We start from the raw sequence: 27525 nt of genomic DNA on the forward strand, positions 1-27525 counted from the left end.
GTTTCAGCCTCGATACATACGCTGAAAAAGTGTGAGTCTCTGGCTCCCTTCGATAGCTCAGTTGGTAGAGCGGAGGACTGTAGGCTGATGATTCCCAGTAGAAATTATGCAGGTATCCTTAGGTCGCTGGTTCAATTCCGGCTCGAAGGATGTACTTATTGTTGTTGTCTGTTCAGACTGGATAGATGGGCCTTATTATCAGTAATCAAGTGCAGTTCATCGGCAATAATTGAATATGTAACTTTGCAACTTTGCAAGAGTTTTAAACAAGCATGTACGGAGACAAAGAGAGGTGGCTGTATTTCATGTTTGACTCTTTGCATTGTTGAGTGTTTGGAAAACAAACTTTGTTTTGGCATCAGTTTCAGCCTCGATACATACGCTGAAAAAGTGTGAGTCTCTGGATCCCTTCGATAGCTCAGTTGGTAGAGCGGAGGACTGTAGGCTGATGATTCCCAGTAGAAAATATGCAGGTATCCTTAGGTCGTTGGTTCAATTCCGGCTCGAAGGATCTACTTATTGTTGTTGTCTGTTCAGACTGGATAGATGGGACTTATTATCAGTAATCAAGTGCAGTTCATCGGCAATAATTGAATATGTAACTTTGCAAGAGTTTTAAACAAGCATGTACGGAGACAAAGAGAGGTGGCTGTATTTCATGTTTGACTCTTTGCATTGTTGAGTGTTTGGAAAACAAACTTTGTTTTGGCATCAGTTTCAGCCTCGATACATACGCTGAAAAAGTGTGAGTCTCTGGCTCCCTTCGATAGCTCAGTTGGTAGAGCGGAGGACTGTAGGCTGATGATTCCCAGTAGAAAATATGCAGGTATCCTTAGGGTGCTGGTTCAATTCCGGCTCGAAGGATGTACTTATTGTTGTTGTCTGTTCAGACTGGATAGATGGGCCTTATTATCAAGTGCAGTTCATCGGCAATAATTGAATATGTAACTTTGCAAGAGTTTTAAACAAGCATGTACGGAGACAAAGAGAGGTGGCTGTGTTTCATGTTTGACTCTTTGCATTGTTGAGTGTTTGGAAAACAAACTTTGTTTTGGTATCAGTTTCAGCCTCGATACATACGCTGAAAAAGTGTGAGTCTCTGGCTCCCTTCGATAGCTCAGTTGGTAGAGCGGAGGACTGTAGGCTGATGATTCCCAGTAGAAAATATGCAGGTATCCTTAGGTCGCTGGTTCAATTCTGGCTCGAAGGATGTACTTATTGTTGTCTGTTCAGACTGGATAGATGGGCCTTATTATCAATAATCAAGTGCAGTTCATCGGCAATAATTGAATATGTAACTTTGCAAGAGTTTTAAACAAGCATGTACGGAGACAAAGAGAGGTGGCTGTTTTTCATGTTTGACTCTTTGCATTGTTGAGTGTTTGGAAAACAAACTTTGTTTTGGCATCAGTTTCAGCCTCGATACATACGCTGAAAAAGTGTGAGTCTCTGGCTCCCTTCGATAGCTCAGTTGGTAGAGCGGAGGACTGTAGGCTGATGATTCCCAGTAGAAAATATGCAGGTATCCTTAGGTCGCTGGTTCAATTCCGGCTCGAAGGATCTACTTATTGTTGTTGTCTGTTCAGACTGGATAGATGGGCCTTATTATCAGTAATCAAGTGCAGTTCATCGGCAATAATTGAATATGTAACTTTGCAACTTTGCAAGAGTTTTAAACAAGCATGTACGGAGACAAAGAGAGGTGGCTGTTTTTCATGTTTGACTCTTTGCATTGTTGAGTGTTTGGAAAACAAACTTTGTTTTGGCATCAGTTTCAGCCTCGATACATACGCTGAAAAAGTGTGAGTCTCTGGCTCCCTTCGATAGCTCAGTTGGTAGAGCGGAGGACTGTAGGCTGATGATTCCCAGTAGAAAATATGCAGGTATCCTTAGGTCGCTGGTTCAATTCCGGCTCGAAGGATCTACTTATTGTTGTTGTCTGTTCAGACTGGATAGATGGGCCTTATTATCAGTAATCAAGTGCAGTTCATCGGCAATAATTGAATATGTAACTTTGCAACTTTGCAAGAGTTTTAAACAAGCATGTACGGAGACAAAGAGAGGTGGCTGTTTTTCATGTTTGACTCTTTGCATTGTTGAGTGTTTGGAAAATAAACTTTGTTTTGGCATCAGTTTCAGCCTCGATACATACGCTGAAAAAGTGTGAGTCTCTGGCTCCCTTCGATAGCTCAGTTGGTAGAGCGGAGGACTGTAGGCTGATGATTCCCAGTAGAAAATATGCAGGTATCCTTAGGTCGCTGGTTGAATTCCGGCTCGAAGGATGTACTTATTGTTGTTGTCTGTTCAGACTGGATAGATGGGCCTTATTATCAGTAATCAAGTGCAGTTCATCGGCAATAATTGAATATGTAACTTTGCAACTTTGCAAGAGTTTTAAACAAGCATGTACGGAGACAAAGAGAGGTGGCTGTTTTTCATGTTTGACTCTTTGCATTGTTGAGTGTTTGGAAAACAAACTTTGTTTTGGCATCAGTTTCAGCCTCGATACATACGCTGAAAAAGTGTGAGTCTCTGGCTCCCTTCGATAGCTCAGTTGGTAGAGCGGAGGACTGTAGGCTGATGATTCCCAGTAGAAATTATGCAGGTATCCTTAGGTCGCTGGTTCAATTCCGGCTCGAAGGATGTACTTATTGTTGTTGTCTGTTCAGACTGGATAGATGGGCCTTATTATCAGTAATCAAGTGCAGTTCATCGGCAATAATTGAATATGTAACTTTGCAACTTTGCAAGAGTTTTAAACAAGCATGTACGGAGACAAAGAGAGGTGGCTGTTTTTCATGTTTGACTCTTTGCATTGTTGAGTGTTTGGAAAATAAACTTTGTTTTGGCATCAGTTTCAGCCTCGATACATACGCTGAAAAAGTGTGAGTCTCTGGCTCCCTTCGATAGCTCAGTTGGTAGAGCGGAGGACTATAGGCTGATGATTCCCAGTAGAAAATATGCAGGTATCCTTAGGTCGCTGGTTCAATTCCGGCTCGAAGGATGTACTAATTGTTGTTGTCTGTTCAGACTGGATAGATGGGCCTTATTATCAGTAATCAAGTGCAGTTCATCAGCAATAATTGAATATGTAACTTTGCAAGAGTTTTAAACAAGCATGTACGGAGACAAAGAGAGGTGGCTGTGTTTCATGTTTGACTCTTTGCATTGTTGAGTGTTTGGAAAACAAACTTTGTTTTGGCATCAGTTTCAGCCTCGATACATACGCTGAAAAAGTGTGAGTCTCTGGCTCCCTTCGATAGCTCAGTTGGAAGAGCGGAGGACTGTAGGCTGATGATTCCCAGTAGAAAATATGCAGGTATCCTTAGGTCGCTGGTTCAATTCTGGCTCGAAGGATGTACTTATTGTTGTCTGTTCAGACTGGATAGATGGGCCTTATTATCAATAATCAAGTGCAGTTCATCGGCAATAATTGAATATGTAACTTTGCAAGAGTTTTAAACAAGCATGTACGGAGACAAAGAGAGGTGGCTGTGTTTCATGTTTGACTCTTTGCATTGTTGAGTGTTTGGAAAACAAACTTTGTTTTGGCATCAGTTTCAGCCTCGATACATACGCTGAAAAAGTGTGAGTCTCCGGCTCCCTTCGATAGCTCAGTTGGTAGAGCGGAGGACTGTAGGCTGATGATTCCCAGTAGAAAATATGCAGGTATCCTTAGGTCGCTGGTTCAATTCCGGCTCGAAAGATGTACTTATTGTTGTTGTCTGTTCAGACTGGATAGATGGGCCTTATTATCAGTAATCAAGTGCAGTTCATCGGCAATAATTGAATATGTAACTTTGCAACTTTGCAAGAGTTTTAAACAAGCATGTACGAAGACAAAGAGAGGTGGCTGTTTTTCATGTTTGACTCTTTGCATTGTTGAGTGTTTGGAAAACAAACTTTGTTTTGGCATCAGTTTCAGCCTCGATACATACGCTGAAAAAGTGTGAGTCTCTGGCTCCCTTCGATAGCTCAGTTGGAAGAGCGGAGGACTGTAGGCTGATGATTCCCAGTAGAAAATATGCAGGTATCCTTAGGTCGCTGGTTCAATTCTGGCTCGAAGGATGTACTTATTGTTGTCTGTTCAGACTGGATAGATGGGCCTTATTATCAATAATCAAGTGCAGTTCATCGGCAATAATTGAATATGTAACTTTGCAAGAGTTTTAAACAAGCATGTACGGAGACAAAGAGAGGTGGCTGTGTTTCATGTTTGACTCTTTGCATTGTTGAGTGTTTGGAAAACAAACTTTGTTTTGGCATCAGTTTCAGCCTCGATACATACGCTGAAAAAGTGTGAGGCTCTGGCTCCCTTCGATAGCTCAGTTGGTAGAGCGGAGGACTGTAGGCTGATGATTCCCAGTAGAAAATATGCAGGTATCCTTAGGGCGCTGGTTCAATTCCGGCTCGAAGGATGTACTTATTGTTGTTGTCTGTTCAGACTGGATAGATGGGCCTTATTATCAGTAATCAAGTGCAGTTCATCGGCAATAATTGAATATGTAACTTTGCAACTTTGCAAGAGTTTTAAACAAGCATGTACGAAGACAAAGAGAGGTGGCTGTTTTTCATGTTTGACTCTTTGCATTGTTGAGTGTTTGGAAAATAAACTTTGTTTTGGCATCAGTTTCAGCCTCGATACATACGCTGAAAAAGTGTGGGTCTCTGGCTCCCTTCGATAGCTCAGTTGGTAGAGCGGAGGACTGTAGGCTGATGATTCCCAGTAGAAAATATGCAGATATCCTTAGGTCGCTGGTTCAATTCCGGCTCGAAGGATGTACTTATTGTTGTTGTCTGTTCAGACTGGATAGATGGGCCTTATTATCAGTAATCAAGTGCAGTTCATCGGCAATAATTGAATATGTAACTTTGCAACTTTGCAAGAGTTTTAAACAAGCATGTACGGAGACAAAGAGAGGTGGCTGTTTTTCATGTTTGACTCTTTGCATTGTTGAGTGTTTGGAAAACAAACTTTGTTTTGGCATCAGTTTCAGCCTCGATACATACGCTGAAAAAGTGTGAGTCTCTGGCTCCCTTCGATAGCTCAGTTGGTAGAGCGGAGGACTGTAGGCTGATGATTCCCAGTAGAAAATATGCAGGTATCCTTAGGTCGCTGGTTCAATTCCGGCTCGAAGGATGTACTTATTGTTGTTGTCTGTTCAGACTGGATAGATGGGCCTTATTATCAGTAATCAAGTGCAGTTCATCGGCAATAATTGAATATGTAACTTTGCAAGAGTTTTAAACAAGCATGTACGGAGACAAAGAGAGGTGGCTGTATTTCATGTTTGACTCTTTGCATTGTTGAGTGTTTGGAAAACAAACTTTGTTTTGGCATCAGTTTCAGCCTCGATACATACGCTGAAAAAGTGTGAGGCTCTGGCTCCCTTCGATAGCTCAGTTGGAAGAGCGGAGGACTGTAGGCTGATGATTCCCAGTAGAAAATATGCAGGTATCCTTAGGTCGCTGGTTCAATTCCGGCTCGAAGGATGTACTTATTGTTGTTGTCTGTTCAGACTGGATAGATGGGCCTTATTATCAGTAATCAAGTGCAGTTCATCGGCAATAATTGAATATGTAACTTTGCAAGAGTTTTAAACAAGCATGTACGGAGACAAAGAGAGGTGGCTGTATTTCATGTTTGACTCTTTGCATTGTTGAGTGTTTGGAAAACAAACTTTGTTTTGGCATCAGTTTCAGCCTCGATACATACGCTGAAAAAGTGTGAGGCTCTGGCTCCCTTCGATAGCTCAGTTGGAAGAGCGGAGGACTGTAGGCTGATGATTCCCAGTAGAAAATATGCAGGTATCCTTAGGTCGCTGGTTCAATTCTGGCTCGAAGGATGTACTTATTGTTGTCTGTTCAGACTGGATAGATGGGCCTTATTATCAATAATCAAGTGCAGTTCATCGGCAATAATTGAATATGTAACTTTGCAAGAGTTTTAAACAAGCATGTACGGAGACAAAGAGAGGTGGCTGTGTTTCATGTTTGACTCTTTGCATTGTTGAGTGTTTGGAAAACAAACTTTGTTTTGGCATCAGTTTCAGCCTCGATACATACGCTGAAAAAGTGTGAGGCTCTGGCTCCCTTCGATAGCTCAGTTGGTAGAGCGGAGGACTGTAGGCTGATGATTCCCAGTAGAAAATATGCAAGTATCCTTAGGTCGCTGGTTCAATTCCGGCTCGAAGGATGTACTTATTGTTGTTGTCTGTTCAGACTGGATAGATGGGCCTTATTATCAGTAATCAAGTGCAGTTCATCGGCAATAATTGAATATGTAACTTTGCAACTTTGCAAGAGTTTTAAACAAGCATGTACGAAGACAAAGAGAGGTGGCTGTTTTTCATGTTTGACTCTTTGCATTGTTGAGTGTTTGGAAAATAAACTTTGTTTTGGCATCAGTTTCAGCCTCGATACATACGCTGAAAAAGTGTGGGTCTCTGGCTCCCTTCGATAGCTCAGTTGGTAGAGCGGAGGACTGTAGGCTGATGATTCCCAGTAGAAAATATGCAGATATCTTTAGGTCGCTGGTTCAATTCCGGCTCGAAGGATGTACTTATTGTTGTTGTCTGTTCAGACTGGATAGATGGGCCTTATTATCAGTAATCAAGTGCAGTTCATCGGCAATAATTGAATATGTAACTTTGCAACTTTGCAAGAGTTTTAAACAAGCATGTACGGAGACAAAGAGAGGTGGCTGTTTTTCATGTTTGACTCTTTGCATTGTTGAGTGTTTGGAAAACAAACTTTGTTTTGGCATCAGTTTCAGCCTCGATACATACGCTGAAAAAGTGTGAGTCTCTGGCTCCCTTCGATAGCTCAGTTGGTAGAGCAGAGGACTGTAGGCTGATGATTCCCAGTAGAAAATATGCAAGTATCCTTAGGTCGCTGGTTCAATTCCGGCTCGAAGGATGTACTTATTGTTGTTGTCTGTTCAGACTGGATAGATGGGCCTTATTATCAGTAATCAAGTGCAGTTCATCGGCAATAATTGAATATGTAACTTTGCAAGAGTTTTAAACAAGCATGTACGGAGACAAAGAGAGGTGGCTGTATTTCATGTTTGACTCTTTGCATTGTTGAGTGTTTGGAAAACAAACTTTGTTTTGGCATCAGTTTCAGCCTCGATACATACGCTGAAAAAGTGTGAGTCTCTGGCTCCCTTCGATAGCTCAGTTGGTAGAGCAGAGGACTGTAGGCTGATGATTCCCAGTAGAAAATATGCAGGTATCCTTAGGTTGCTGGTTCAATTCTGGCTCGAAGGATGTACTTATTGTTGTTGTCTGTTCAGACTGGATAGATGGGCCTTATTATCAGTAATCAATTACAGTTCATCGGCAATAATTGAATTTGCTACTAATAATTGAAAATATGCAGTTATCCTTAGGTTGCTGGTTGGATTAATAGTGTTTTAGCTGTACGGTCAAATAAATGCAAAAATGCCCCAAAACAAATCGTTGAAAAAAAAAAAACTCATTCAAAGCAAAGGTCCGAGCTCCAGAGCTGAGAGCCCCTGACAGCTGAGACCCTCGTCGACTGTGGTCTTGATTCAGGATTGAGGAGCACCCAGAGAGTCCTGCCTCTGAGGCAACAGTGTGTTAGTATGTAGAGGAGCAGCAATTCCCATTAGGTGTTTTTAACATTATCACTATAATCTCAATATTTGTCAACTCTAAAACAGGTAATTCAGCAAAAGAGGCATGATAGAAATTAGAATTTTTTGAAAAGCCGAGCAACTTGTTTTGAGTCTGAAAACCAGCGTTGGAGGAAGTATTCGGATCCTTTACTTCAGTAAAAGTACTATTACTACACTGTAAAATACTCTGTTATTAGTAAAAGTCCTGCATTGAATATGTTATTTAAGTAAGAGTATGTCAGTATAATGACATAAATAAAGTATGAAATTGTCCCCTGTGACTTTATATTATTAAATAATACATCATTAGATTATTTCTAAAGTAAAAGTAGGATTTTACTGTTGTAGTTGGATGAGGTGGAGCTCTTGTTGAACTATTAACTAATGATTATTTTCACTATGGATTAATCTGCAGATTTTTTCTCCATTAATCGACTGATTGTTTGGTTTGTAAAAATAGTGAAAATAGTGAGAAATGGCATCACAATTACCCAGTGCGCAAAGTGACACCTTTACAATTAGTTTGTTTTTCTCAACCAACAGTCCAAACCTCAACATTATTACTAATACATTACAAGTATTATTAAAAGGAAAGGCAGCAAATGTTCACGTTTGTGAAGCTTGAACAACAAAATGTTTCAACATGTAAAAAGATTATCAAAATTGTTTCCAATTAATTGATTAATCAAGTAATCGTTTCAACTGTACAACTAAAGCTGTCGGATAAATGTAGTGAAGTAAAAAAGTACAATAAATCCCTCTGAGCTGTCGGGGAGTAGAAGTAGAAATTGACGTGATCATAAATACTCAAGTAAAGTATAAGTACCTGAAATTGAAGTACAGTACTTGAGTAAATGTACTTAGTTAAATCCACAATCATTATTCTGTAAAAAAAAAAAGTCTAATTGTTTCCGAAGTTGATAATAGTTTTCAGCAGTCTGAGTTCGACAAATCAAGTGTGTATCTTCCAAAGTTACAATTTGTTTAAATCAAAAATGACCCGAAGACAATTTGTGTATTTGTTTGTGGAACCAACAGCCTGCTGAAAGTGGTATAAATAAGTAAAAGCAAATGTACGTGTGTGAGATGACTTGTTTACAGCCAGTCAGACAGCTCTCTATCAGCTGCTCAATATACTGAATCAGCCAAATGAAATAAATGTAACTAACACTTTTATCTACATGTGTTGATGAAAAATGAATTAGTTATATACATGGAGAAAATGGGTACATGTGACTTTAAGAATTTACATCATTGCCAGCCACCAATGAGGGCAGTCACTCGGTTGCTGTTAACAACAGAGCCCAAACATAGCAACCAGCTAGCGTTAGCTACGTATTGATATTGGTTTCTGGCTCATTGTTCCTTCCCCGCGATGGCTGAAATCAGGATGTGTGAGCCATTTCAGCTCTTTAATCTCCTCAACCAGTGCAGCTCAGTGTCGAGGCTGGCAGAGATCAACTACCTCTGTTTGATTGGTGGGAAATGGACTCCGCTAGCTCAATTTGTAATGTTGGATTTTGCTTGATTGCTCTGCTTTAATTCAATTTACCTTTTAGTTGTTATGTATTTGTGTGTTGTATGTCTCCATTCTAGATGCTGGAGAAACCCATGACTACAGAATGAGTCACATCATGACAGCTAAGAATGCCAAAATGGTATGGAAGTCATTGTATGCACAGTGATTCATGCCTGTCTGTCCAAACAGTCTGGGTCTGATTGGTACAAATAAGTGTAATTGGGCAGAAGGTTGGTTGCTGTAAAATGTCGTAAGAAATCTGTGCTTAGCAAATGGTTAAAGCAAGCATTAGTATTATTGCTCATAGATTGTTTAAATTTAAAGCACCTCTCATGGCCCTTAACTGCCCAGACTAAATAGTGCGCGGAGAGTTATTTGCAACCATTTTTGTTTTCAAAAAACAATTTACAAAAAGGATCAAGGGGAATGAATATAGTTTGTTTTGTAAAGAATAGGATGTGTTACTAAATATTGTAAAGTTGTTTAACACAACAGTACAGTAGACAACAAAAAACAGTATGTATGAATAAAATATATATTTTATAAAAGGATCCAAGAGAAGTAGAGATCGTTGTTACGATATGTAACGGGATCTAAACAAACAAACTAAAATACAAGCCTTGCAATGCAGCTTAATTTCTTCTCATTTTGTTGCGTCAAATATATCAAAACTTTCTGTGTGCCTCTTTCCAGGATTCAAAGAGTAAGTTTCTCCTCCCAGAGGCTGTGGAGGTTGACAGTATGCAGCACGTGGTGGTATATGACAGCAACACACGCTTTTTACATCAACAAGGTAACTGGACATGTTTCTTTAAAGGAGCACTCGGGCATCTGTATTTTCCACGACCCCCCTAAACTAGTAGTACTGAGCTAGTAGTTCTCTTCAGGCAGTGCTTCCAGTGTGCATTTCAGCCTCTAATGTGTACATTGATGTTCATCAGTTTGCTTCTGACTGTGATTGCAGACAGAGCGGTTAAATGTGCCCAGGAACTGGCCAAAGCTAGCCTCTCTCCAGTCCACATAGTGAAAGGAGGCTATCAGAGGTTCTCGGCTCTGTATCCTTTTTTATGCACTGAGAAAATCATCTACACCATCATGGTAAGACAAAACGCACCTGATACACCTGGGGGCTTTGTACACACATGTTGAAGTCCGTGGGGGTTCATCTCAATCGAGTCAGGACAAAGTTGAATCAGTGTTTGATCTTTAGTCCAGTGATTTGGGTTTCCGGATGTTCACAATCAAAAATACAATCCTTAATCTGTGCACAGGACCTTTTTTATATTGTGTTGTTGGTTTTGTGTCCATTATTCATACCATAATACATCTAGAAAGACACTCAGAGATTATAACAAAATGACTCACTATATGGTGAACTATATAGAGAATAGTAAACATTTCTGACACAGCCTCACACTGTTAGTAATCCAGCCTCGCTTACATATATACCAAACAATATGAAATAATGTTTTTTTTTTTTATTGAGTTTAATTTTGATACAATTTAGTATATTTCTGGACTTTCTCAGGAGCTGGAAAACCTGAAGCCCTATCCAGTGGAGATCATAGCGTTGCTGTACATGGGTGATGAGAAACAAGGCATGGACTCCAGCATCCTCAAAGACCTGAAAGTCAGAGCTGTCATCGACATCTCGGAGAGTAACACTCTGGAGTAAGACAGGATCGGATGTTTGAAATATCATTTGAGAAAACTCTGAGTGTCATGGCTGTTCAATTTGTTCTGGATTTCTTTTCGGTCCAGATCCATAAATGGGAACCAGACCGTCACTAACGTCCCTGTGGCTGACTCAGTGGTGTCTGATTTATATTCAAGTCTTAAAAGGATTTGCAGTCTTATTGGTAAGTTGTGATTTACTTAATCACATCCTTTATTCTACAATCGGTGAACATACGCAGATATTTGTACCAGCAAGTGATTGATTTGATGTTGATGGAAAATCTAAATGCATCAAATGGAAATCTGAATTTGTTTTTAATCAATTCGGGGAATAAAATGCAATACCAGATTCAGGGAATTAGGAAAATATTTTAGCCGTTTAAATTCCACATTAAATGAAATTGTTCAAGCTTAAGTTTGTCATTTCAACCGTAAAAAATACAGCTGAATAGAATGACATTCTGTTTCTCACAGACCCAGGGAATATAAAACAACAACTAAAATGTATGGGTGCTTTAAAATGCACAGGTTCTCAGTAGGTTCAAAATTACATTACATACATTTTGTGGAGTTTTATGAACAAAACTTCATCAGAGCAGGGAAATAACTTAAAACTATCCATTTGCTAGATTTGCCATAAATGTAGTTGCTATTAGTGTACATGGATTGCCTTGATACTGCAGATGTTTTATGGTTACATAAATAGCCATCTATCCTCTTGTTTTCAGGTTCACACATCAACATGGGCTCTTGTGTCCTGATAGTTTCCAGGAACGGCAGAAGCCGCTGCAGTGCTGTCGCCATTGCCTTTCTCATGCACCACCTCAAATACACACTGGAGGCAAGTGGGGTTCATTCAGTTTGGTATTAGTGTGTGCAGACTGCAGTAGGTGCTGTGCAAATTGTCGTCCTGTAGTCCTCTGCTAAGAGTGTCTTCAAATGCATTTTAATTGCTTTTGTTCCAAATCAGAATAAGAGGCAATTTTGAAAGCCCCGGACATGCAACCAGTCAGCATCTTGTTTGTTTACAGCATGAACAGATACGTAAAAAAGACAATTTGTGTTTAATACTTGCAAAACACAAAGTGAAAGTGGTTTTACTGCTGGCTCCAGTTTAGCACACAGATGTGAGAGCGGTATCAATCTTTTCAAAAGGACAAAGTCTTTGCACACACAGGCATGATATATTGATCATGGAAATAGAGCATACGCATATGAAATATAACATAATATTTGCAGTATATAGAATTTTATTGGTGTGACTTTTTTTTCAGGAGGCCTGGAAGTACGTGCTCAAATGTAAACCCAACATGAGACCAAACACAGGGTTTCTACAGCAGCTGTCTGACTGGGAGCTTCACACCGTGGGAACGAAAGTGACTGACATCTCTGGACCTCATTTTTAACAAAGGATGATGTCATGTTATTTTGAAGGTGAAATTAAGGGGAAAGATCTTGTGTATTTGGTCCAGATAATCCATAAATAAACCCTTATGATGGAAGGTAATAATCAGCTCAAAATAAAAGACAGAAGATTGGACAGTGACACCTAGTGGGCTTTTTATGTACTTCAAACTTTTGTGAACGTCTTCTCTTGTTTTGTATTCATAAACAAAGTTATATTTATGGATAAATGTTATTTAGTGCCATTTAAATGTCACTAGCTGCAGTTCATTGCTTACATGGCTCTGCTAGAGGTGCTTACAATCTTGGGTATAGGTTCCCCCCTCTAGAGTTACGCAGCATCAGCTCTAAAAATACAGCCCACATGCCAATTAGAGAGAAATATATTGCGCTGAAACTTTCCTTGCAAGGGACAGAGAAACGACTACACACCCATGCCACTGAAATGTCTTTGTTTCTATAATGGAGTGCTGCAGTCAGGGTCATAGTTTGGAGTTATATGACTAAACCCTGCAAATAAAACTAGAAGAGATAATATTTCTACACTCAGGGCAAAATGTTTTGAAATCACACAAGCGGGTATTTAAAGGTCTTGGTGGTGATTGGCTGAAACGAGGAACCAAAATCTTAGAGCTCACCAACGTGCCATCTGATTGGAGTAACCAGTTGCAAAAATGCATGACGCGCATAGGAATGGTTGTGGAGTTTTGTAAAGGGTGTTATCGTTAGCTATGATAAAACCGGACGTTTTTACGTGGTCTTAAAAAATAAAAGCGCAAACGTCTTTTATTCAACATTTACATCTGCAGTACACTTTTGAGCCACACGAGAGAGCCTGAATGTTTGTATTGTTCCGATAATTGCAGCCTACTTATGACATTGACTCTAAGAAGAGAGGCTATAACGTTTTAGCCTGTTAACTCCTCAATAGTTTTATTTGGTCTAATTTATAAAGTTTAATACAGTGCGCAGTCTCCTGATTTATAGATTGGGCCTATTGTGAATTGGGTTGCAATGGTATGTCTTTTGTTTATTAAACGGTCCCCCAGAAAAACTGTTTCATCAATTACTTGTTGATCATATTTTGTATTATTAATCTGAATTTGTAAAGGAACTAATATCTATTTAAAAAAATAAATAAATTTAGTGTGGTAAAAAAGTACAAGTAGTGGAGTAGAGAATTAGCAGAAAATGAAATTACTTGAAGTAAAGTACAAGTACCTCTAAATTTGACTTAAGTATAACCTACAGTACTTGATGTTCTTGATGAACAACTTTCACACTTTTAAAACACAAGTAAACTAAAAGAACAGTCACATTTTCTGGTCCTAGATCTTGCTAAAATAGACACAGAAATATTTTCCAGGAAACATAAATAATAAATACAGGGAGTAATCATAAAATGTATCGGGAAATGGCCCCTGATCTCTAACTCCCACTCTTGCCACACCTCAGGCTTTTATCATGAAGGGCACTACAGGAAGTAGGTTTATCTTTTGACACTGACAGCAGCACAACTGTTGCACAGCAGAGGTTGAATGTTAACCCAGCACCAGGAGAGTCTTTTTTTCTAATGTCAGTGTTGAAAATGTTCAATCCAACGGGTTTCACTGAATGCTTGCGCGAATGGGAGGATTTAGAGAAGAACCACCAACAAATGCAGGTGAGTCAAACGGCAGCGACACTTTCCTCAGCTGCACCCAGGGGAGTGAGCCCTGCTCAGGGTAACAGTGGCAGTAAGGTGGGAGGTGGTGACAGTGGGATCATGCTACTTGTAGACTTCTACAACTCCACAAATGTTACATTTCAGAGGTAAACAAAGTACTTTTTACTCCACTAGCTACATTTATGTGTCCAATATTCGGGTGCAGCCCTCCACGTGATCACTGTGACCACACAGCTAATTGTGCTGCAACTTAGTAGGTCACATGGTTAGTGGACAACAATGATCCTTTTTCTATGCATATACCTAACAACAGTCCCACCATTCATAAATAACACGCACTGACGGGATTAAATCAGTGGGGAGTAAGAGGTAGTTTATGACTGTAAGTATCAATAGGCCTACAATAAAGTCAGGTGACAAAAGACAAAACAATAACAAAAAATATGATCGAGCTGCATCCTTATTAATCATTGTGCATTGATCACACTCATTTTGAAGTAGTATAAGAGCAGGAATAGCGAAAAGTAAATCATGTTTTGTCAATTTTCAAAAGGCTTTTGATTAGATTTATAGAGATTAACCTACTTTTAAACTTTTAAAAGCAAGGGCAGATGTCAGGTTTTCTTAAAGTGTCTAAAAGCATTGTTTTGGTGCTTGTATAGAAGTAAATAATATACAAGTTGATTGGTTTACTTCTCCCTTTGGTGTTAAACAAGGTCATGTTCCTTCTCCTCTCCTGTTTGCAATATATGGAATTGACTTTGTTCTTGAAATTGAGGAACTTGATTTAGGTGTTTGTTGTACATAGATGATATTGCCCTGCCGGTTAAATCTGATAATGATTTACAGCATCGTCATCAATAAATCATAGTATGACACAAATTGTTCATTTCAGGAAGAAAAGTTATTCCAAGAATTTGGAAAGATAGTTTTTTTGGGGACTGTAACTAAGACTGTAAAAAGTGGAATGATGAGACTGTGGAATTGTTTGCTTAATATGTCAGAACACGGGGTCAGTAAGAAGAGTAAAGCGTGGATTCTTCATGCGCTACAGAGTTTCATGCAGTGCACTTTAAAAAAAATAATGATTCTTGTAAGCCTGTTTGGGCATATTATTTATGCATCATTCAATAATGAAAAACATTCTGGTATTTTGCATGTGTTACCCCAATATCAATATCTATGCTGGCTTCTTTACGCGACAACCCGTTTCCAAACAGTATTTTACATTTAAATGTGTTGTCATCAAAGCCATCTCTATCTTGCAGATTTTTTTTAATAAATAAAAAATGTAAACATTGGCGCTGCACAACACAACTTTGTGTATTCCTTTTTTTTTTTCACCTTCAGGACACCCATCGTTCATACAAACAGAAACTTGAGGAAGTGGCGAAACTGCAAGACAGCTGCTCCGGTGCCATAGCTCGTCAGAGGAAGAAACTGAAAGAGCTCACTGCGTCACTAGAAGAGTAAGTATTGATCAGAGATACATTGAGAAGAATTTGTTGTGGGGAGTATTTGTGTATTCTTCTCGGCCAGGACCTAAAGGGCTCAGATAATGTATCTGATATGCTTCTTTGAGCTCATTCAAAATCTGGCAATAGAGCATTCAGTGTCTTTGCACGTTCATTTTTGGCAATTTTATTTATTTCTGAATACCCTGATATACTTTATGAATGTATGCAAGTCTGTGCTGTGTTATAACCATGTCATATTGTTTTTCTTCCATTTTTAGATGCAAAGAAAATCATCCAACCCCCAAATTAAATCCAGAGGACGTGGATGCCATCGCTGAAATAGAGGACTCCATCAAAGAGAGAACGGATGCTTTCTCTGAGATGGAAGCTTTTCTGCCAAAGAAGAACGGGTGTGATTTTGTCATATGATTTACTTGGATGACAAAGAGGAGTTTCATATTAATTGTCAGTATTTTTTTCTCCAAATTGTTCAAAGTAGTTGAAGTATTAGTAGCATTGTAGTACTAGCATAGTACATGTGTTCTACCAGCTAATGAAGCGCCACATTTTATTTGAATATATTCATGACATAAAACCACAAAACAATCACAATATTTACGATGTCTGCATTGTGAATGACTGACATCTGTTCCCGTTTAGGTTATACCTCACTCTTGTTTTAGGAAACGTCAACGTAACACTCCTCGACAAACAGTCAAAGTAAGTCAGACGTTCCACTTCTTACAACCCAAAACAATATCTTTAAAAAGTAAAGTCATGTCAACATCACATTAACATCGTTTCAGATTTGCCTACAAAGACGAATACGAGAAATTCAAACTGGCCCTCACGGTCATCCTCTTTGTGTTCTCCTTCACATGCCGCTTTTTGTTCAGCTACAGGTAAGAGTTCCCAGCACCTTGTTTATGTTTGCAGAACCTTTCAGCAAGACAGTTTATGTGATAGACAGAAAAGGAACGACAGTGCTCAACGTCTATCGTGATGAAGGAACATGTCTCATAGTGCAGTGATTCTTAACCATGGGGCCAGCCCACGATGGGGCCGCGAACGCCACCTAGAGGGCCTCAAAAAAATTTCAGTTTTGCACCTGTGGGCCGTGAGGGCCGCGGGACCGCATAGGTTATCAATTGAAGACACCAGAGATATTACTGTTCTCCATGAGACACTCAGTTACAATATAGCTTCCCACCACCTGCTGGCGGCAATGTGTCAGTCAGTTTAACAAGCTACAATAAGCAGAAGAAGACACTCAGCTAGCCGCTAGCCCAGGCATGGGCAAACTACGGCCGTTGGGCTTTTTAATCCGGCCCGTCAAATATTGGTACAAAATTGTCCAAATTATAATAAAGACTAGAGGTGGGCAGTATACCGGTTTTAATTTCCCGTATGATATGAATTCTCCACACACCATTATACCGGTGCATAGCCAAAACAACTGCTGTCTGCTTTCAACAGGCAGCTAAATGTATTCTTTGCTGCTAATGCACAGCGGTTAGCGCTAGTTGTCTTATATGTATTGAGAGGGAACCCTAGTCATGGTCATAACTTTATAACACAACAATTAACAACCCACAACTAATGCTCTTTAACAGAGAAAAACACAACAGCACACAACAGTCTGTGACACAAACAATTTGTAACACTAATAATTGTACATTTATAAAATTTCACTGCCGAACTGCATGCTGGGTACAGCTCACTCGCGAGCCTGCTTGCTAGCACAACAGTCTAATAACAGCTCCAGTAACGTTACATTAAAGAACAGAACAGAGCGATGCAAGATGAACAAAGACAGACCGGAGCAGTGTTACATCAGTGTTAAATCATTGAATGAATCATAAATATTACACGATTTAACCACTAGAGGGCAGCAGTGTTAAATCATTGAATGAATCATAAACATTACACGATTTAACCACTAGAGGGCAGCAGTGTTAAATCATTGAATGAATCATAAACATTACACGATTTAACCACTAGAGGGCAGCAGTGTTAAATCATTTAATGAATCATAGACATTACACGATTTAACCACTAGAGGGCAGCAGTGTTAAATCATTTAATGAATCATAAACATTACACGATTTAACCACTAGAGGGCAGCAGTGTTAAATCATTTAATGAATCATAAACATTACACGATTTAACCACTAGAGGGCAGCAGTGTTAAATCATTTAATGAATCATAAACATTACACGATTTAACCACTAGAGGGCAGCAGTGTTAAATCATTTAATGAGTAATAAACATTACACGATTTAACCACTAGAGGGCAGCAGTGTTAAATCATTGAATGAATCATAAACATTACACGATTTAACCACTAGAGGGCAGCAGTGTTAAATAATTTAATGAATCATAAACATTACACGATTTAACCACTAGAGGGCAGCAGTGTTAAATCATTTAATGAATCATAGACATTGCACGATTTAACCACTAGAGGGCAGCAGTGTTAAATCATTTAATGAATCATAAACATTACACGATTTAACCACTAGAGGGCAGCAGTGTTAAATCATTTAATGAGTAATAAACATTACACGATTTAACCACTAGAGGGCAGCAGTGTTAAATCATTGAATGAATCATAAACATTACACGATTTAACCACTAGAGGGCAGCAGTGTTAAATAATTTAATGAATCATAAACATTACACGATTTAACCACTAGAGGGCAGCAGTGTTAAATCATTTAATGAATCATAGACATTACACGATTTAACCACTAGAGGGCAGCAGTGTTAAATCATTTAATGAATCATAAACATTACACGATTTAACCACTAGAGGGCAGCAGTGTTAAATCATTTAATGAGTAATAAACATTACACGATTTAACCACTAGAGGGCAGCAGTGTTAAATCATTGAATGAATCATAAACATTACACGATTTAACCACTAGAGGGCAGCAGTGTTAAATCATTTAATGAATCATAAACATTACACGATTTAACCACTAGAGGGCAGCAGTGTTAAATCATTTAATGAATCATAGACATTACACGATTTAACCACTAGAGGGCAGCAGTGTTAAATCATTTAATGAATCATAAACATTACACGATTTAACCACTAGAGGGCAGCAGTGTTAAATCATTTAATGAATCATAGACATTACACGATTTAACCACTAGAGGGCAGCAGTGTTACATCATTTAATGAATCATAAACATTACATGCCTGTTCAACTCCGCGAGGACGCCGGAGTCCTCGATCCCCTCCCCTTCCGTTCCGTTCCTATGGCTTGCTTGCGCAAACTACGTCACAAAACATGGCCGTGTTTGGTATCCCAGCATGCCCAAAACCCTCATCTTTGCAAAGAAATCATCGATTTTCTTTTATTTCTTATGGATTTTTCACAAAAGGAGCCCAAACACACACTGTCCAAAGTCGCCATAACCGCTGCAAGTCGGATCTTGCAGCATGTCGACGGAAAAAGACACATTACAGACACAACAATGTGCTAGCGGATGTTACCATGGAGCTAGTAGCTTCAGAAAACGCTAGTACTTAAAGTACAAACCTTATCTTCCTCTTCTATAAGCCGTCAAACAACGTATAACCTTGCGTAACTGAGCTACCCTCATACTCGATCGTGCGCTCAGTCGCAGCCATTACGCACAGTAAGTCTGCTACTTACATACCACGTCTTCGACCATATATATATAGTTTTTGCAATTTGCAAAGGCTAAAAATAAAAGGAAAATAATATAATATCAAAATATAAAGGGAGAAACACCTTTAGTGTGTCAGAATATCATTTGGTTACCATGTGTCCATTTGGGTCTCCGAATATCCTTTTAGAGCTCCGCCTGGATCTCTTCATGGAAGAAACACTGTAGAATAGTCATACTTTGTCCAATCTTCTTCAAATTTGAGGCAGTTGTTCACTGATAGTGTAGTTACAGCTATATACTGTCATGTACCTGTACAGATACAGCCACAGACAGTTATTTATACTGAAAGATACTTTTTTATTTTATGCAGACAGAAATCTTCACTTTTTACTGACTCCAAAGGCCCACTGCTCTGTTTCTATATGACCTACAGGTTTTCTGACACTTTTGATGCATATAGTCACAGTGGTTCAGAAGCTACAGCCATTTTAATTTGGGTATGTCATTTTAGGGGGTTTTGCTCCAAAATAGGGGTGGAGTTGAACAGGTAACAATATAGTTATTGAATACAAATCAAACCAAGAGTGAGATCAATTAGTTAAACTAATAGTGTTAATATTTGAATGGGCCCCGGGACACTTTGTACTTGAAAAGTTGGGCCCCGAGGTCAAAAAGGTTAAGAACCCCTGTCATAGTGCAACAAAGTAGTTAATTTATTGTAACTAAGGGAATGTCCAAACAAAATGATTGATTAATGGACTATTTCTTAATTAAGTCAACAAGATTTCCATCCCACAATTTCTAACCCATCGCCAGGAAGATTAATCCGTTGAAGGTTTTTTCAAGGAGTTGCTTTCTGAAAAAAATCTTAAAACATACAATATCTAATATATTTTCATGTTAGCTTTTTTTTGTTTTTGTTTCAGAGCCCTAGATGCCCTGTTCAACTTCCTGTTGGTGTGGTACTACTGCACACTCACCATCCGGGAGAGTGTCCTCATCAGCAACGGCTCACGGTCAGCGCCGAATTTACTTTATTTCCTGTTTTTATTCTAATAACTAGAAAAGTGCAGATTTTCACCAGGCGTGTCTGCTACGACCACTGCTGTAATGTTTGATTGAATAAATACAAACCACAATTGCCCCGCTGTCCAGACCACAATGGCATCAGACATGTGTTTCACCCATGTAACAGATGTTCACTGTGTAACACTTCATGTTTAATGCTCCCTCTGAACACAAACCGTCAGCCATCATTAGCTCTATTAGCCATACAAACTGCTAACAGCTAGCTCTCCTCCGACAACAAGAAGATGCGATCCATACAGGCGTAAATGAGCACAAATGATATACGGCCGATGGGTCCAGCAGTATTAGCCGTGGACAGACACTACTTCAAGCATAGCATCCTGTTGGTCTAGCAGTTCTACGTGCAGTCCTGTTCAGTTTCAGTCCTCCGTGTTGTTTCAGGATCAAAGGTTGGTGGGTTTTCCATCACTATGTGTCAACCTTCCAGTCAGGAGTCATGCTCACTTGGTGAGTGATGTTATCCACTTTGGGTTTTTTACGCTATCACCATACCTGTACAAAATATAATGATACATTGACTTTTATGACTTTCAGCTTAAATGTGATAAATGTTTTGGTTTGTGCTCTATTCTAACCAGATGTGTTTGTTGGCAGGCCTGAAGGTGCTCTCTACCAGATGTTTAGGAATCAGTTCCTAACAAACTGTCTATACCAAAGTAAGAGATGCAAACTGTGTCATGACTTTTTTATTTTTTTTACAAACCGTTGATGCAAAATAACATCTATGTATAAAGAAGAGTCCTCAGACATGTAGAGTAGTCCTCTCAGACATCTGACTAGGCACAATCAAGCTTTTGCAGCAGGAGAATACAAACTTTTGAACGGTTGAAATGTACACGGTTTGCACCAAAAGATAAGAAAGATGCCACCAGTTTTAAAAGGAAAGCAGATGTTGTGTGTAGTATCAAGTGTGGACACGTGAATGTGTCTGTTTCTCTGAGACAGAAAACAGTCTGTATTTATAAGTGATATATTAGCCAACAATTATCAACTTCCTTTTTTGTTCTCTGTTCTGTTTGCGATGTAGGCTTTGTCCAGTTTCTCCAGTACTACTACCAGAGTGGCTGTTTGTACAGACTCCGAGCTCTGGGAGAAAAACACAACATGGATGTTACAGTCGGTGAGTGCACTCTGAACCGCTGTCAGTCACCAGCTTGTGAGTTTATGTTTGTTATAAATGACTGAAATAATTCGAGAAGAAGGGGCACACATGATCCTGCTTGGAAATTTGATGCAGACATTCATTTTTCTCAGATGATGACTCCGGATGATCTTGGAGTTTCTCTGACTTTATATCATACATTTAGAAACTCTGTGCCAAGTACAGCCTCACAGGCTGTGGAGTCTTGTTCAACTGCACAATGTTTTGGCTCAGTACAGATGTTGGTCACCATTATTTTTTATTTATTTCAAAGGGATCCTTGTCAAAAAAAGGAATAATATTTCTTGGATTCCAATAATCATAATCATAATAATGATTTAATTTCTCAAATGTCTACTTTACATATGGGTCATGATCATCCTCTAATGATAATGATATATTCCTCTCCTCTCCTGGTGTTCAGAGGGTTTCCAGTCCTGGATGTGGAGAGGACTGACCTTCCTGCTTCCTTTCTTGTTCTTTGGTCATGTGAGTAGCTTCTCTCCTCGTAGTGCTCACTGCCTAATTACATCTAGGGCTCATTAATTAGCGTTTTATAAACCAAACACATGTAGATATTAATCATTGCCTGTTCTGAAGATTAAAAACTGCTGAAAAAAGTCTGTGTGAACATCTCAGTTTAGAAATGCAAATGAAAAACGTGGAACTTTTTTTTTTACTTTCATGACTGTTGACTGTTGACTGTTTCCTCTTACAGTTCTGGCAGCTCTACAACAGCATAACACTGTTCAGGATGTTTCAGCTCCCGGAGTGTAAAGAGTGGCAGGTTTGTACACCGGAGAGCTTCGACGTTCTCTCGTTTATTTACTCGCAGAAATATCATACCAGTTCTTCTTAGAGTCATAGATCCCATTCTTGTCAGTAATGGAAGAATGGCTCATATCTATTGAGGATAAACATCCAGAAATCTGTTTTAGAAATCAGAAATGGGCCCTATAACTTTGTCATAATGATCAGATTCAGATATTTTCTTTTGTAAGAATACTCCCAAGTATTATCTGTACAGTGCAAACACAGGAACAGCTCAGAGTCAAAGCAGTATGAGTTTTTCCTCAGACAATATCCAAGTTTTTTTCTCGTATATTCTTGAGTTTTTTCTTGGAATATTTCCTCCTATCCCCGGCTCCGTCATTTAAATTTTCTTTTTTTACTGACATAGGCCCTAATACGCCGTTGTGCAAACTTCTCCAATTGCATGCACAACCGTCATTGTGCAACATGCATTTTTTTTAAAAGAAAAATTCCGGCTTGTATTTTCCACCTTCCACCAGTAACAATCACATAGGTTTTATTTAGACTTTATGGAGACTGAACAACTTCTGGTATAAATCCTGAATACAGATAGTAATTCAATATTTTGGTGAAGTAAACATTAAAGTGAAGTAAATATTGAAGAAGTAAATATTTTTCTAAAAGTTCTATGAAACATTCTTCTTCTGAGCTTCTTTTTTGTCTTGCTGTGGTGCAGGTTGTGATGTGCTGCTGCTCTTACGTGGTGCTCTTCATGGGAAACTTCTTCACCACACTGGGAGTGGTTTACCAGAAGTACATGAACAACCAGGACAAGTCCAAGATCTTATAAGGAAGAGAATAACCCAACAACCCTCCTGTTTGTGTTACCATTAGCTCTAATATTCTCCTCAGAGCTCTTTATCGATGGCATGATTGTTGTCCTTGTGGACCATTCACATGTACTGCTACTTTTAGCAATATCCTTTTTAATTGATTTTTAAAGTGCAATATGTTTTACGGGTAGGTCATAGACATTATCCCATTGACCTGTCAATAAAATACACCGTCAGGATGTTTCAGCAGGATTTTCTGTCTTAGAATTGTACAACTCCGATTAGGAAATGTTACTGAATATGGAAATAGCTAAGCTATTTGCATCATGGTCGTTTGGGGAAATCTATAGTTTGTTTCTCAGCAACTGCACTGTATTTTATTCTTACAAAAAGTGCCAATAAAACACTCCAAGCCCCCATGTGTTTTTGTTTTTATTGCCACTATTTAAGGTTGCGAGATCTCCTAATCTTCATCTGTACCTATAATGTGTCTTTAGTATAGCCTCATCCTAACTCACTGTTGAGGTGTATTTCTGGCCTACATTGTCTCACTGTACATTTAAAGAATAGTTACACGATTTAAAAGAATACTTCACCCCCAAAATGATCATTTACTTACCATGTGTTACCTTGAATTCTTGGGGAAATTCTTTCTTTTGATTCTTGTTTCACCCTGGAGGCATTTGAGAAAAACAATGTTTTCTTCACGGATTCAAGGAAACATCAAGGGGAGTAGTTGATATAGAAGTGATCATTTTGGGGGTGAAGTATTCCTTCAAAGCCTGGCCTAAAACAAAAGTCTGGTGTTTTTACGAACATTTAAACAGGTTTACCTGCTGTAATCATTCTGTTCACACTGGCAGTAAACAGATCCCGTCCTAACATGCTTCAAGCATTAAGTGATGGTGGACAAAATCTACAATCCTTGTTCCATCTAAGAATGTTTGAAAACTTTATCGAAAGTATTTTGTTCATTGTTGCATTACATCAAAATGACCACAAGGTGGAGACATTAAACTACAATAGCTGCCCGTGAATATGAACCTGGTTCTGCTGTTTATGTAAACACACACTGACTAGACTGTCTTTCTTTTTGGACAAACATCACACACTTTTCTTTATCTAAGGTCTCGTGTTTTTTTTAGCAAGGATTTAGTAACAGAATCTCCCGGATGGATCACATCTCTTGAGGGTGATCCCAGTCCGCCATCTGGTGCTGCAGGACTCTAAGGAGGATGAGGAGCTGTTGAATGGTAGCGTTTATTGTTCACACGCCAACAAGATCAATCATCAATTTCACTGAGTGAATGTTACTAATCAGTGAGTGGTTCTGCTGTAGTCTGAACGAGACAATTAGAAGGCATCAGTGGGAAGGCTGGACCCACGGCTCAAGGGCCACATCTAGAGTCGGTACTGGTAGACCCCCTTTTTTAATGTCAATCTGGCCTCTTTTCTGAAATAAATGACTACTAGTCAACCGTAGCAGATTACTTGCTAGTTTTGCACTCCCAACGTACTGCAACATTTAAAGAACTAAACAACTATCTGCACAAAAAATGACGCTTTTGGAGCTTGTGACCCTGGTGGAGGCACTGTTGCTGGTCTCTGCAGGGTTTTGAGCATGTAATGTACAGTTTTAGGAAGTGCTGTGGTCCCACTGTGGGGGGCAGCACCCTTTGGGGTTTCTGTGGTTAAAAGGGATTATGGAACATCTAAGTGACTAATTGTAACGTTTAGTGGCCTGCTTACCAGCATTGGTAATGTTTTTACCTTTTGAGTCCGTGTGTGTGTCATCATGACAAAATGTGGTCCTGTAGACACCTACTGTTTATAAGACAGCTTTTGTCACCATGAGGGCGTCGCAGGTGTGTAGCTGATATCAAAATGAAGGTCGAGTTTGAAGATGGTTGTGTCCGAGCGAGGGCGTCGGAAGTAGGGTGGTGTAGAAGTGGGGAAGGGGCCATTGGCCCCCGCACTTTTCACCCCTTAACGGCTGGTTTGATCCCATAGCAAGATGGTCTCTATTGTTCCATATCTAGAATCATTGTGGACACTCTTTGCTTGTTATTTATTAGTTTTCTTCTTCTTTGCTTTTTGTGATAGGGTATCTTTGTGGTTTTTTTTTTGTATGTTTGCTCTTGAAATATTTGTTAACTCAAAAGCACATGAATCTATGAATATAAAACACATGTCTAATAATGTATGAAAGTTTCTGTTGTGTAAATTTGCATTTGAGTGAGAGAGAGAGAGAGAGAGAGAGAGAGAGCGAGAGAGAGAGAGGTAACGTAGGGAGAGAAGGGGAGGACATGCAACAAAGGTTCTCAGCTGTAACATAACATGAGCATTTTGAAGTTATATTTTATAGTAACCGTTCTGCCAACAGTCGCCCTGGTGTGTATTAGTTTAGTGAAAATTCAATTACTGTTTTTGTCTAATACAGCAAATGAAATATCTGATAAATCATCACATTAGCACACAAATCCAATAACAACAATATGACATCACAGTTCATTTACTGTATTGTGTACAGATGTGCTCACACCCTCACCTTTACTTTTTATTCTGCATGCAGAATAAAAGAAGAATTGGTAACAAGAGAGGAGGCGGAGTGAATTTTTTAACATATCTTTGTGCTGGTAGTTAACCACCTTTGTATGCTGTGATAGAGCTTCATGGCATTACATTTAGAATACAAGAAACATAGTTCTAACTAATAATACATCCGATAGAGAAATCTGATATACAAACTGAAATGGCTTCTAAGTTTTTTTAAATATCTTGATTTGTGTCAAAAGCCTGGAATAGAAGATAGATCTATTTAATTAATCTTTGGTGTCTTTTAAGTACATGTGGTCGTATTCATATGCAAGACACAATGAACACTGTTATCATTGTAACTTATAAGAAAAGATTGAAAGATTTCAATAAAGCTTGTTCTTTATGATTTTAATATCTACAGTAGAACACAAAGAAATGGAAAGAAATGTGCGCATAGATCAGAGGGAATAATACCTGAAAAATGTAAAAAGGAAACCACCCTCACTCTTAATTTATCACAGTAGAACCTCCCCCACCACAGCAAAAAGTCTTGGATGAGTTAGTGCTGCAGGGCCAGTGAGAGCGAGGCAGGGCTGAACAAACGGGACGAAGAGCAAAGTGAATGGGGTGGTGGAAGGGGAGGAGGAGGAGGAGGGCTGGGGATTCTCCCACCCTGCACCTCTTTCATCTTTCTCATTAAAGCATGGAGCAGTGGGGGCTGTCAAGAATGAGCCCAAGGACATGGGGATCGGGGACTGAGTCTGAGCCTCGCATCAGGAGCTGGAGAAGGGAAGGAGGGAACAGCCACAGCAAGCAGCCCGGGCCGCCATTGTCAAACCTTCACCTTAAACTTAACCCACCTTCCCTCTGGGACCCAGATAAAGACCTCTTATCTGTACTCACCTTCCCTCCCTGCCTGGGAAAGACTCTGAGCGGCAGTAGGGAGGGCGAGAGAGAGGGGGGGGTTTCTCTGCTTGAGTAGGGCCGAAATACACAAGCTTTGTCTCAGAGAGCATATATGAAAAAGAAAGGCAGCTTCCATCTGGGACAGAGTGATTAAAAGGGAGGCGAGGAGAGGAAGCTGATGATAGAAGAGATGGGATTCTGACGGAAGAGGCTGATCCAGGAGTGGAAAGCTATGCTGACATCTTTGGATTTATGTTGGTGATAGTCTGTATTTTGTGGTGTTTTTTCCAACATTGAGATTTATTGTTCAAGATAGTCAAAGCTTGCTTCAAGGCACATTGTTTAGGTTTTAATCATTTTTTCTCAGGAAATCTAAAATAGTTTAGGGTTGAATTTGGCTTGTGCCAACATGCTGACAACAAAGTATTAGAAGTTGGATACCACATGTAGCTTTATACATGAACAAAGTGCAAATTAATTGTTTGACATTTTGGGAAATACTCTTATTAATTGTCTTACAGAGAATTACAAAAGAAGAGCGATACCACTCTAATGTTTGAACAATAAATATGAAGCTACAGCTAGCAGTCGGTAAGATTAGTTTAGCTTAAAGACAGGAAAATGCAGCAAGAAAAAAAAGTATTAAACATGATTTGGTTTTTACTTGGGGTTATGTGGCTGGGTCACTGGTTCTTAACCCACTTTAAAGCTGATAGTGTGTCAATGATGTGTTTACATTTTGTTTCTGCGGCCCCCAAGTGGCAAAAAACTGTTGATGCAGGTGTAACGTGAGATAAAAGGGAAAACTAGATGTTAAAGGGTTAAATTCAGTAGATCTCAGTGGAAGCTGGTGAGAATATACCATATTTGGTTGTTTATTGTCAGCTAACATATGGAAAATGTAAGTTGTTTGGGTAGGTTGTTTTAGCTTACGTTATTCCGTGATTTTTGCTGCCGGCTGCCTGCTCCAGGTATATTAGTGTGCCCAATTACAAGCTGTAAAATAAGTCATGTACTGACAGAGAAGTCAGTCAATCATCCTGAAACACGGAGATCCTGTTTGCACAGGACATCAAAGTGTATTCTAGTGACAGATGTTTACAAATCATGCTGAGTTCAAATGAGTTTATTCTTCACCAGGGCACAGTTCAATCTTTTAACATTAGACCATACTGATGCTATTTTGGTGTGTACTTGAGTCCTCATTTGCACAAATGATGAAAACCTGAGGAGTACATCCTGAGAGGTTTGGATAA

At 39.2% G+C, this 27525-nt stretch overlaps 2 protein-coding genes and 21 non-coding genes across 23 annotated transcripts; all 23 read left to right on the forward strand.

Moving 5' to 3' along the window:
• Window positions 1-46: 46 nt before the first annotated feature.
• trnay-gua (transfer RNA tyrosine (anticodon GUA)) lies at window positions 47-150 on the forward strand. The gene is made up of 2 exons: window positions 47-83; window positions 115-150. It is a non-coding gene; the product is annotated as a tRNA-Tyr (tRNA).
• Window positions 151-407: 257 nt separating this feature from the next.
• trnay-gua (transfer RNA tyrosine (anticodon GUA)) lies at window positions 408-511 on the forward strand. Its single transcript has 2 exons — window positions 408-444; window positions 476-511. It is a non-coding gene; the product is annotated as a tRNA-Tyr (tRNA).
• Window positions 512-760: 249 nt separating this feature from the next.
• On the forward strand, window positions 761-864 carry trnay-gua (transfer RNA tyrosine (anticodon GUA)). Its single transcript has 2 exons — window positions 761-797; window positions 829-864. It is a non-coding gene; the product is annotated as a tRNA-Tyr (tRNA).
• A 242-nt stretch (window positions 865-1106) lies between these two features.
• Window positions 1107-1210, forward strand: trnay-gua (transfer RNA tyrosine (anticodon GUA)). The gene is made up of 2 exons: window positions 1107-1143; window positions 1175-1210. It is a non-coding gene; the product is annotated as a tRNA-Tyr (tRNA).
• A 246-nt stretch (window positions 1211-1456) lies between these two features.
• trnay-gua (transfer RNA tyrosine (anticodon GUA)) lies at window positions 1457-1560 on the forward strand. The gene is made up of 2 exons: window positions 1457-1493; window positions 1525-1560. It is a non-coding gene; the product is annotated as a tRNA-Tyr (tRNA).
• Window positions 1561-1817: 257 nt separating this feature from the next.
• Window positions 1818-1921, forward strand: trnay-gua (transfer RNA tyrosine (anticodon GUA)). Its single transcript has 2 exons — window positions 1818-1854; window positions 1886-1921. It is a non-coding gene; the product is annotated as a tRNA-Tyr (tRNA).
• Window positions 1922-2178: 257 nt separating this feature from the next.
• Window positions 2179-2282, forward strand: trnay-gua (transfer RNA tyrosine (anticodon GUA)). Its single transcript has 2 exons — window positions 2179-2215; window positions 2247-2282. It is a non-coding gene; the product is annotated as a tRNA-Tyr (tRNA).
• A 257-nt stretch (window positions 2283-2539) lies between these two features.
• Window positions 2540-2643, forward strand: trnay-gua (transfer RNA tyrosine (anticodon GUA)). The gene is made up of 2 exons: window positions 2540-2576; window positions 2608-2643. It is a non-coding gene; the product is annotated as a tRNA-Tyr (tRNA).
• Window positions 2644-2900: 257 nt separating this feature from the next.
• On the forward strand, window positions 2901-3004 carry trnay-aua (transfer RNA tyrosine (anticodon AUA)). Its single transcript has 2 exons — window positions 2901-2937; window positions 2969-3004. It is a non-coding gene; the product is annotated as a tRNA-Tyr (tRNA).
• A 249-nt stretch (window positions 3005-3253) lies between these two features.
• trnay-gua (transfer RNA tyrosine (anticodon GUA)) lies at window positions 3254-3357 on the forward strand. The gene is made up of 2 exons: window positions 3254-3290; window positions 3322-3357. It is a non-coding gene; the product is annotated as a tRNA-Tyr (tRNA).
• A 246-nt stretch (window positions 3358-3603) lies between these two features.
• Window positions 3604-3707, forward strand: trnay-gua (transfer RNA tyrosine (anticodon GUA)). The gene is made up of 2 exons: window positions 3604-3640; window positions 3672-3707. It is a non-coding gene; the product is annotated as a tRNA-Tyr (tRNA).
• A 257-nt stretch (window positions 3708-3964) lies between these two features.
• trnay-gua (transfer RNA tyrosine (anticodon GUA)) lies at window positions 3965-4068 on the forward strand. The gene is made up of 2 exons: window positions 3965-4001; window positions 4033-4068. It is a non-coding gene; the product is annotated as a tRNA-Tyr (tRNA).
• A 246-nt stretch (window positions 4069-4314) lies between these two features.
• Window positions 4315-4418, forward strand: trnay-gua (transfer RNA tyrosine (anticodon GUA)). Its single transcript has 2 exons — window positions 4315-4351; window positions 4383-4418. It is a non-coding gene; the product is annotated as a tRNA-Tyr (tRNA).
• Window positions 4419-4675: 257 nt separating this feature from the next.
• Window positions 4676-4779, forward strand: trnay-gua (transfer RNA tyrosine (anticodon GUA)). Its single transcript has 2 exons — window positions 4676-4712; window positions 4744-4779. It is a non-coding gene; the product is annotated as a tRNA-Tyr (tRNA).
• Window positions 4780-5036: 257 nt separating this feature from the next.
• trnay-gua (transfer RNA tyrosine (anticodon GUA)) lies at window positions 5037-5140 on the forward strand. Its single transcript has 2 exons — window positions 5037-5073; window positions 5105-5140. It is a non-coding gene; the product is annotated as a tRNA-Tyr (tRNA).
• Window positions 5141-5389: 249 nt separating this feature from the next.
• Window positions 5390-5493, forward strand: trnay-gua (transfer RNA tyrosine (anticodon GUA)). The gene is made up of 2 exons: window positions 5390-5426; window positions 5458-5493. It is a non-coding gene; the product is annotated as a tRNA-Tyr (tRNA).
• Window positions 5494-5742: 249 nt separating this feature from the next.
• trnay-gua (transfer RNA tyrosine (anticodon GUA)) lies at window positions 5743-5846 on the forward strand. Its single transcript has 2 exons — window positions 5743-5779; window positions 5811-5846. It is a non-coding gene; the product is annotated as a tRNA-Tyr (tRNA).
• Window positions 5847-6092: 246 nt separating this feature from the next.
• Window positions 6093-6196, forward strand: trnay-gua (transfer RNA tyrosine (anticodon GUA)). The gene is made up of 2 exons: window positions 6093-6129; window positions 6161-6196. It is a non-coding gene; the product is annotated as a tRNA-Tyr (tRNA).
• A 257-nt stretch (window positions 6197-6453) lies between these two features.
• trnay-gua (transfer RNA tyrosine (anticodon GUA)) lies at window positions 6454-6557 on the forward strand. The gene is made up of 2 exons: window positions 6454-6490; window positions 6522-6557. It is a non-coding gene; the product is annotated as a tRNA-Tyr (tRNA).
• A 257-nt stretch (window positions 6558-6814) lies between these two features.
• On the forward strand, window positions 6815-6918 carry trnay-gua (transfer RNA tyrosine (anticodon GUA)). The gene is made up of 2 exons: window positions 6815-6851; window positions 6883-6918. It is a non-coding gene; the product is annotated as a tRNA-Tyr (tRNA).
• Window positions 6919-7167: 249 nt separating this feature from the next.
• trnay-gua (transfer RNA tyrosine (anticodon GUA)) lies at window positions 7168-7271 on the forward strand. The gene is made up of 2 exons: window positions 7168-7204; window positions 7236-7271. It is a non-coding gene; the product is annotated as a tRNA-Tyr (tRNA).
• Window positions 7272-9017: 1746 nt separating this feature from the next.
• styxl1 (serine/threonine/tyrosine interacting-like 1) lies at window positions 9018-12244 on the forward strand. The gene is made up of 8 exons (XM_076101116.1): window positions 9018-9120; window positions 9239-9300; window positions 9855-9954; window positions 10126-10259; window positions 10690-10832; window positions 10923-11020; window positions 11567-11679; window positions 12113-12244. The coding sequence occupies exons 1-8, from the start codon at window positions 9018-9020 to the stop codon at window positions 12242-12244; spliced, it is 885 nt and encodes a 294-aa protein (XP_075957231.1).
• A 1523-nt stretch (window positions 12245-13767) lies between these two features.
• On the forward strand, window positions 13768-23244 carry tmem120aa (transmembrane protein 120Aa). The gene is made up of 12 exons (XM_076101953.1): window positions 13768-13905; window positions 15259-15377; window positions 15644-15775; window positions 16026-16085; window positions 16172-16267; window positions 19936-20025; window positions 20480-20545; window positions 20693-20754; window positions 21126-21218; window positions 21664-21728; window positions 21958-22026; window positions 22729-23244. The coding sequence occupies exons 1-12, from the start codon at window positions 13816-13818 to the stop codon at window positions 22840-22842; spliced, it is 1056 nt and encodes a 351-aa protein (XP_075958068.1). The 5' UTR covers window positions 13768-13815; the 3' UTR covers window positions 22843-23244.
• The last annotated feature ends 4281 nt before the right edge of the window (window positions 23245-27525 follow it).

The sequence above is a fragment of the Anarhichas minor genome, unplaced genomic scaffold, assembly GCF_050575085.1.
Source record: "Anarhichas minor isolate MPS153535 unplaced genomic scaffold, ASM5057508v1 ptg000027l, whole genome shotgun sequence".
NCBI classification, from domain to species: domain Eukaryota; kingdom Metazoa; phylum Chordata; class Actinopteri; order Perciformes; family Anarhichadidae; genus Anarhichas; species Anarhichas minor.

What these genes read in the sequence shown, in the direction of transcription:
- styxl1 (XM_076101116.1), top strand. Translation starts at nt 9,018, where the DNA reads ATGGCTGAAATCAGGATGTGTGAGCCATTTCAGCTCTTTAATCTCCTC. An exon ending in AAATCATCTACACCATCATG is followed by an intron (nt 10,260 to 10,689) that starts GTAAGACAAAAC and finishes GGACTTTCTCAG; the next exon opens with GAGCTGGAAAACCTGAAGCC. An exon ending in ACCTCAAATACACACTGGAG is followed by an intron (nt 11,680 to 12,112) that starts GCAAGTGGGGTT and finishes CTTTTTTTTCAG; the next exon opens with GAGGCCTGGAAGTACGTGCT.
- tmem120aa (XM_076101953.1), top strand. Translation starts at nt 13,816, where the DNA reads ATGTCAGTGTTGAAAATGTTCAATCCAACGGGTTTCACTGAATGCTTG. An exon ending in TTTCTGCCAAAGAAGAACGG is followed by an intron (nt 15,776 to 16,025) that starts GTGTGATTTTGT and finishes GTTCCCGTTTAG; the next exon opens with GTTATACCTCACTCTTGTTT. An exon ending in CGCTTTTTGTTCAGCTACAG is followed by an intron (nt 16,268 to 19,935) that starts GTAAGAGTTCCC and finishes TTTTTGTTTCAG; the next exon opens with AGCCCTAGATGCCCTGTTCA.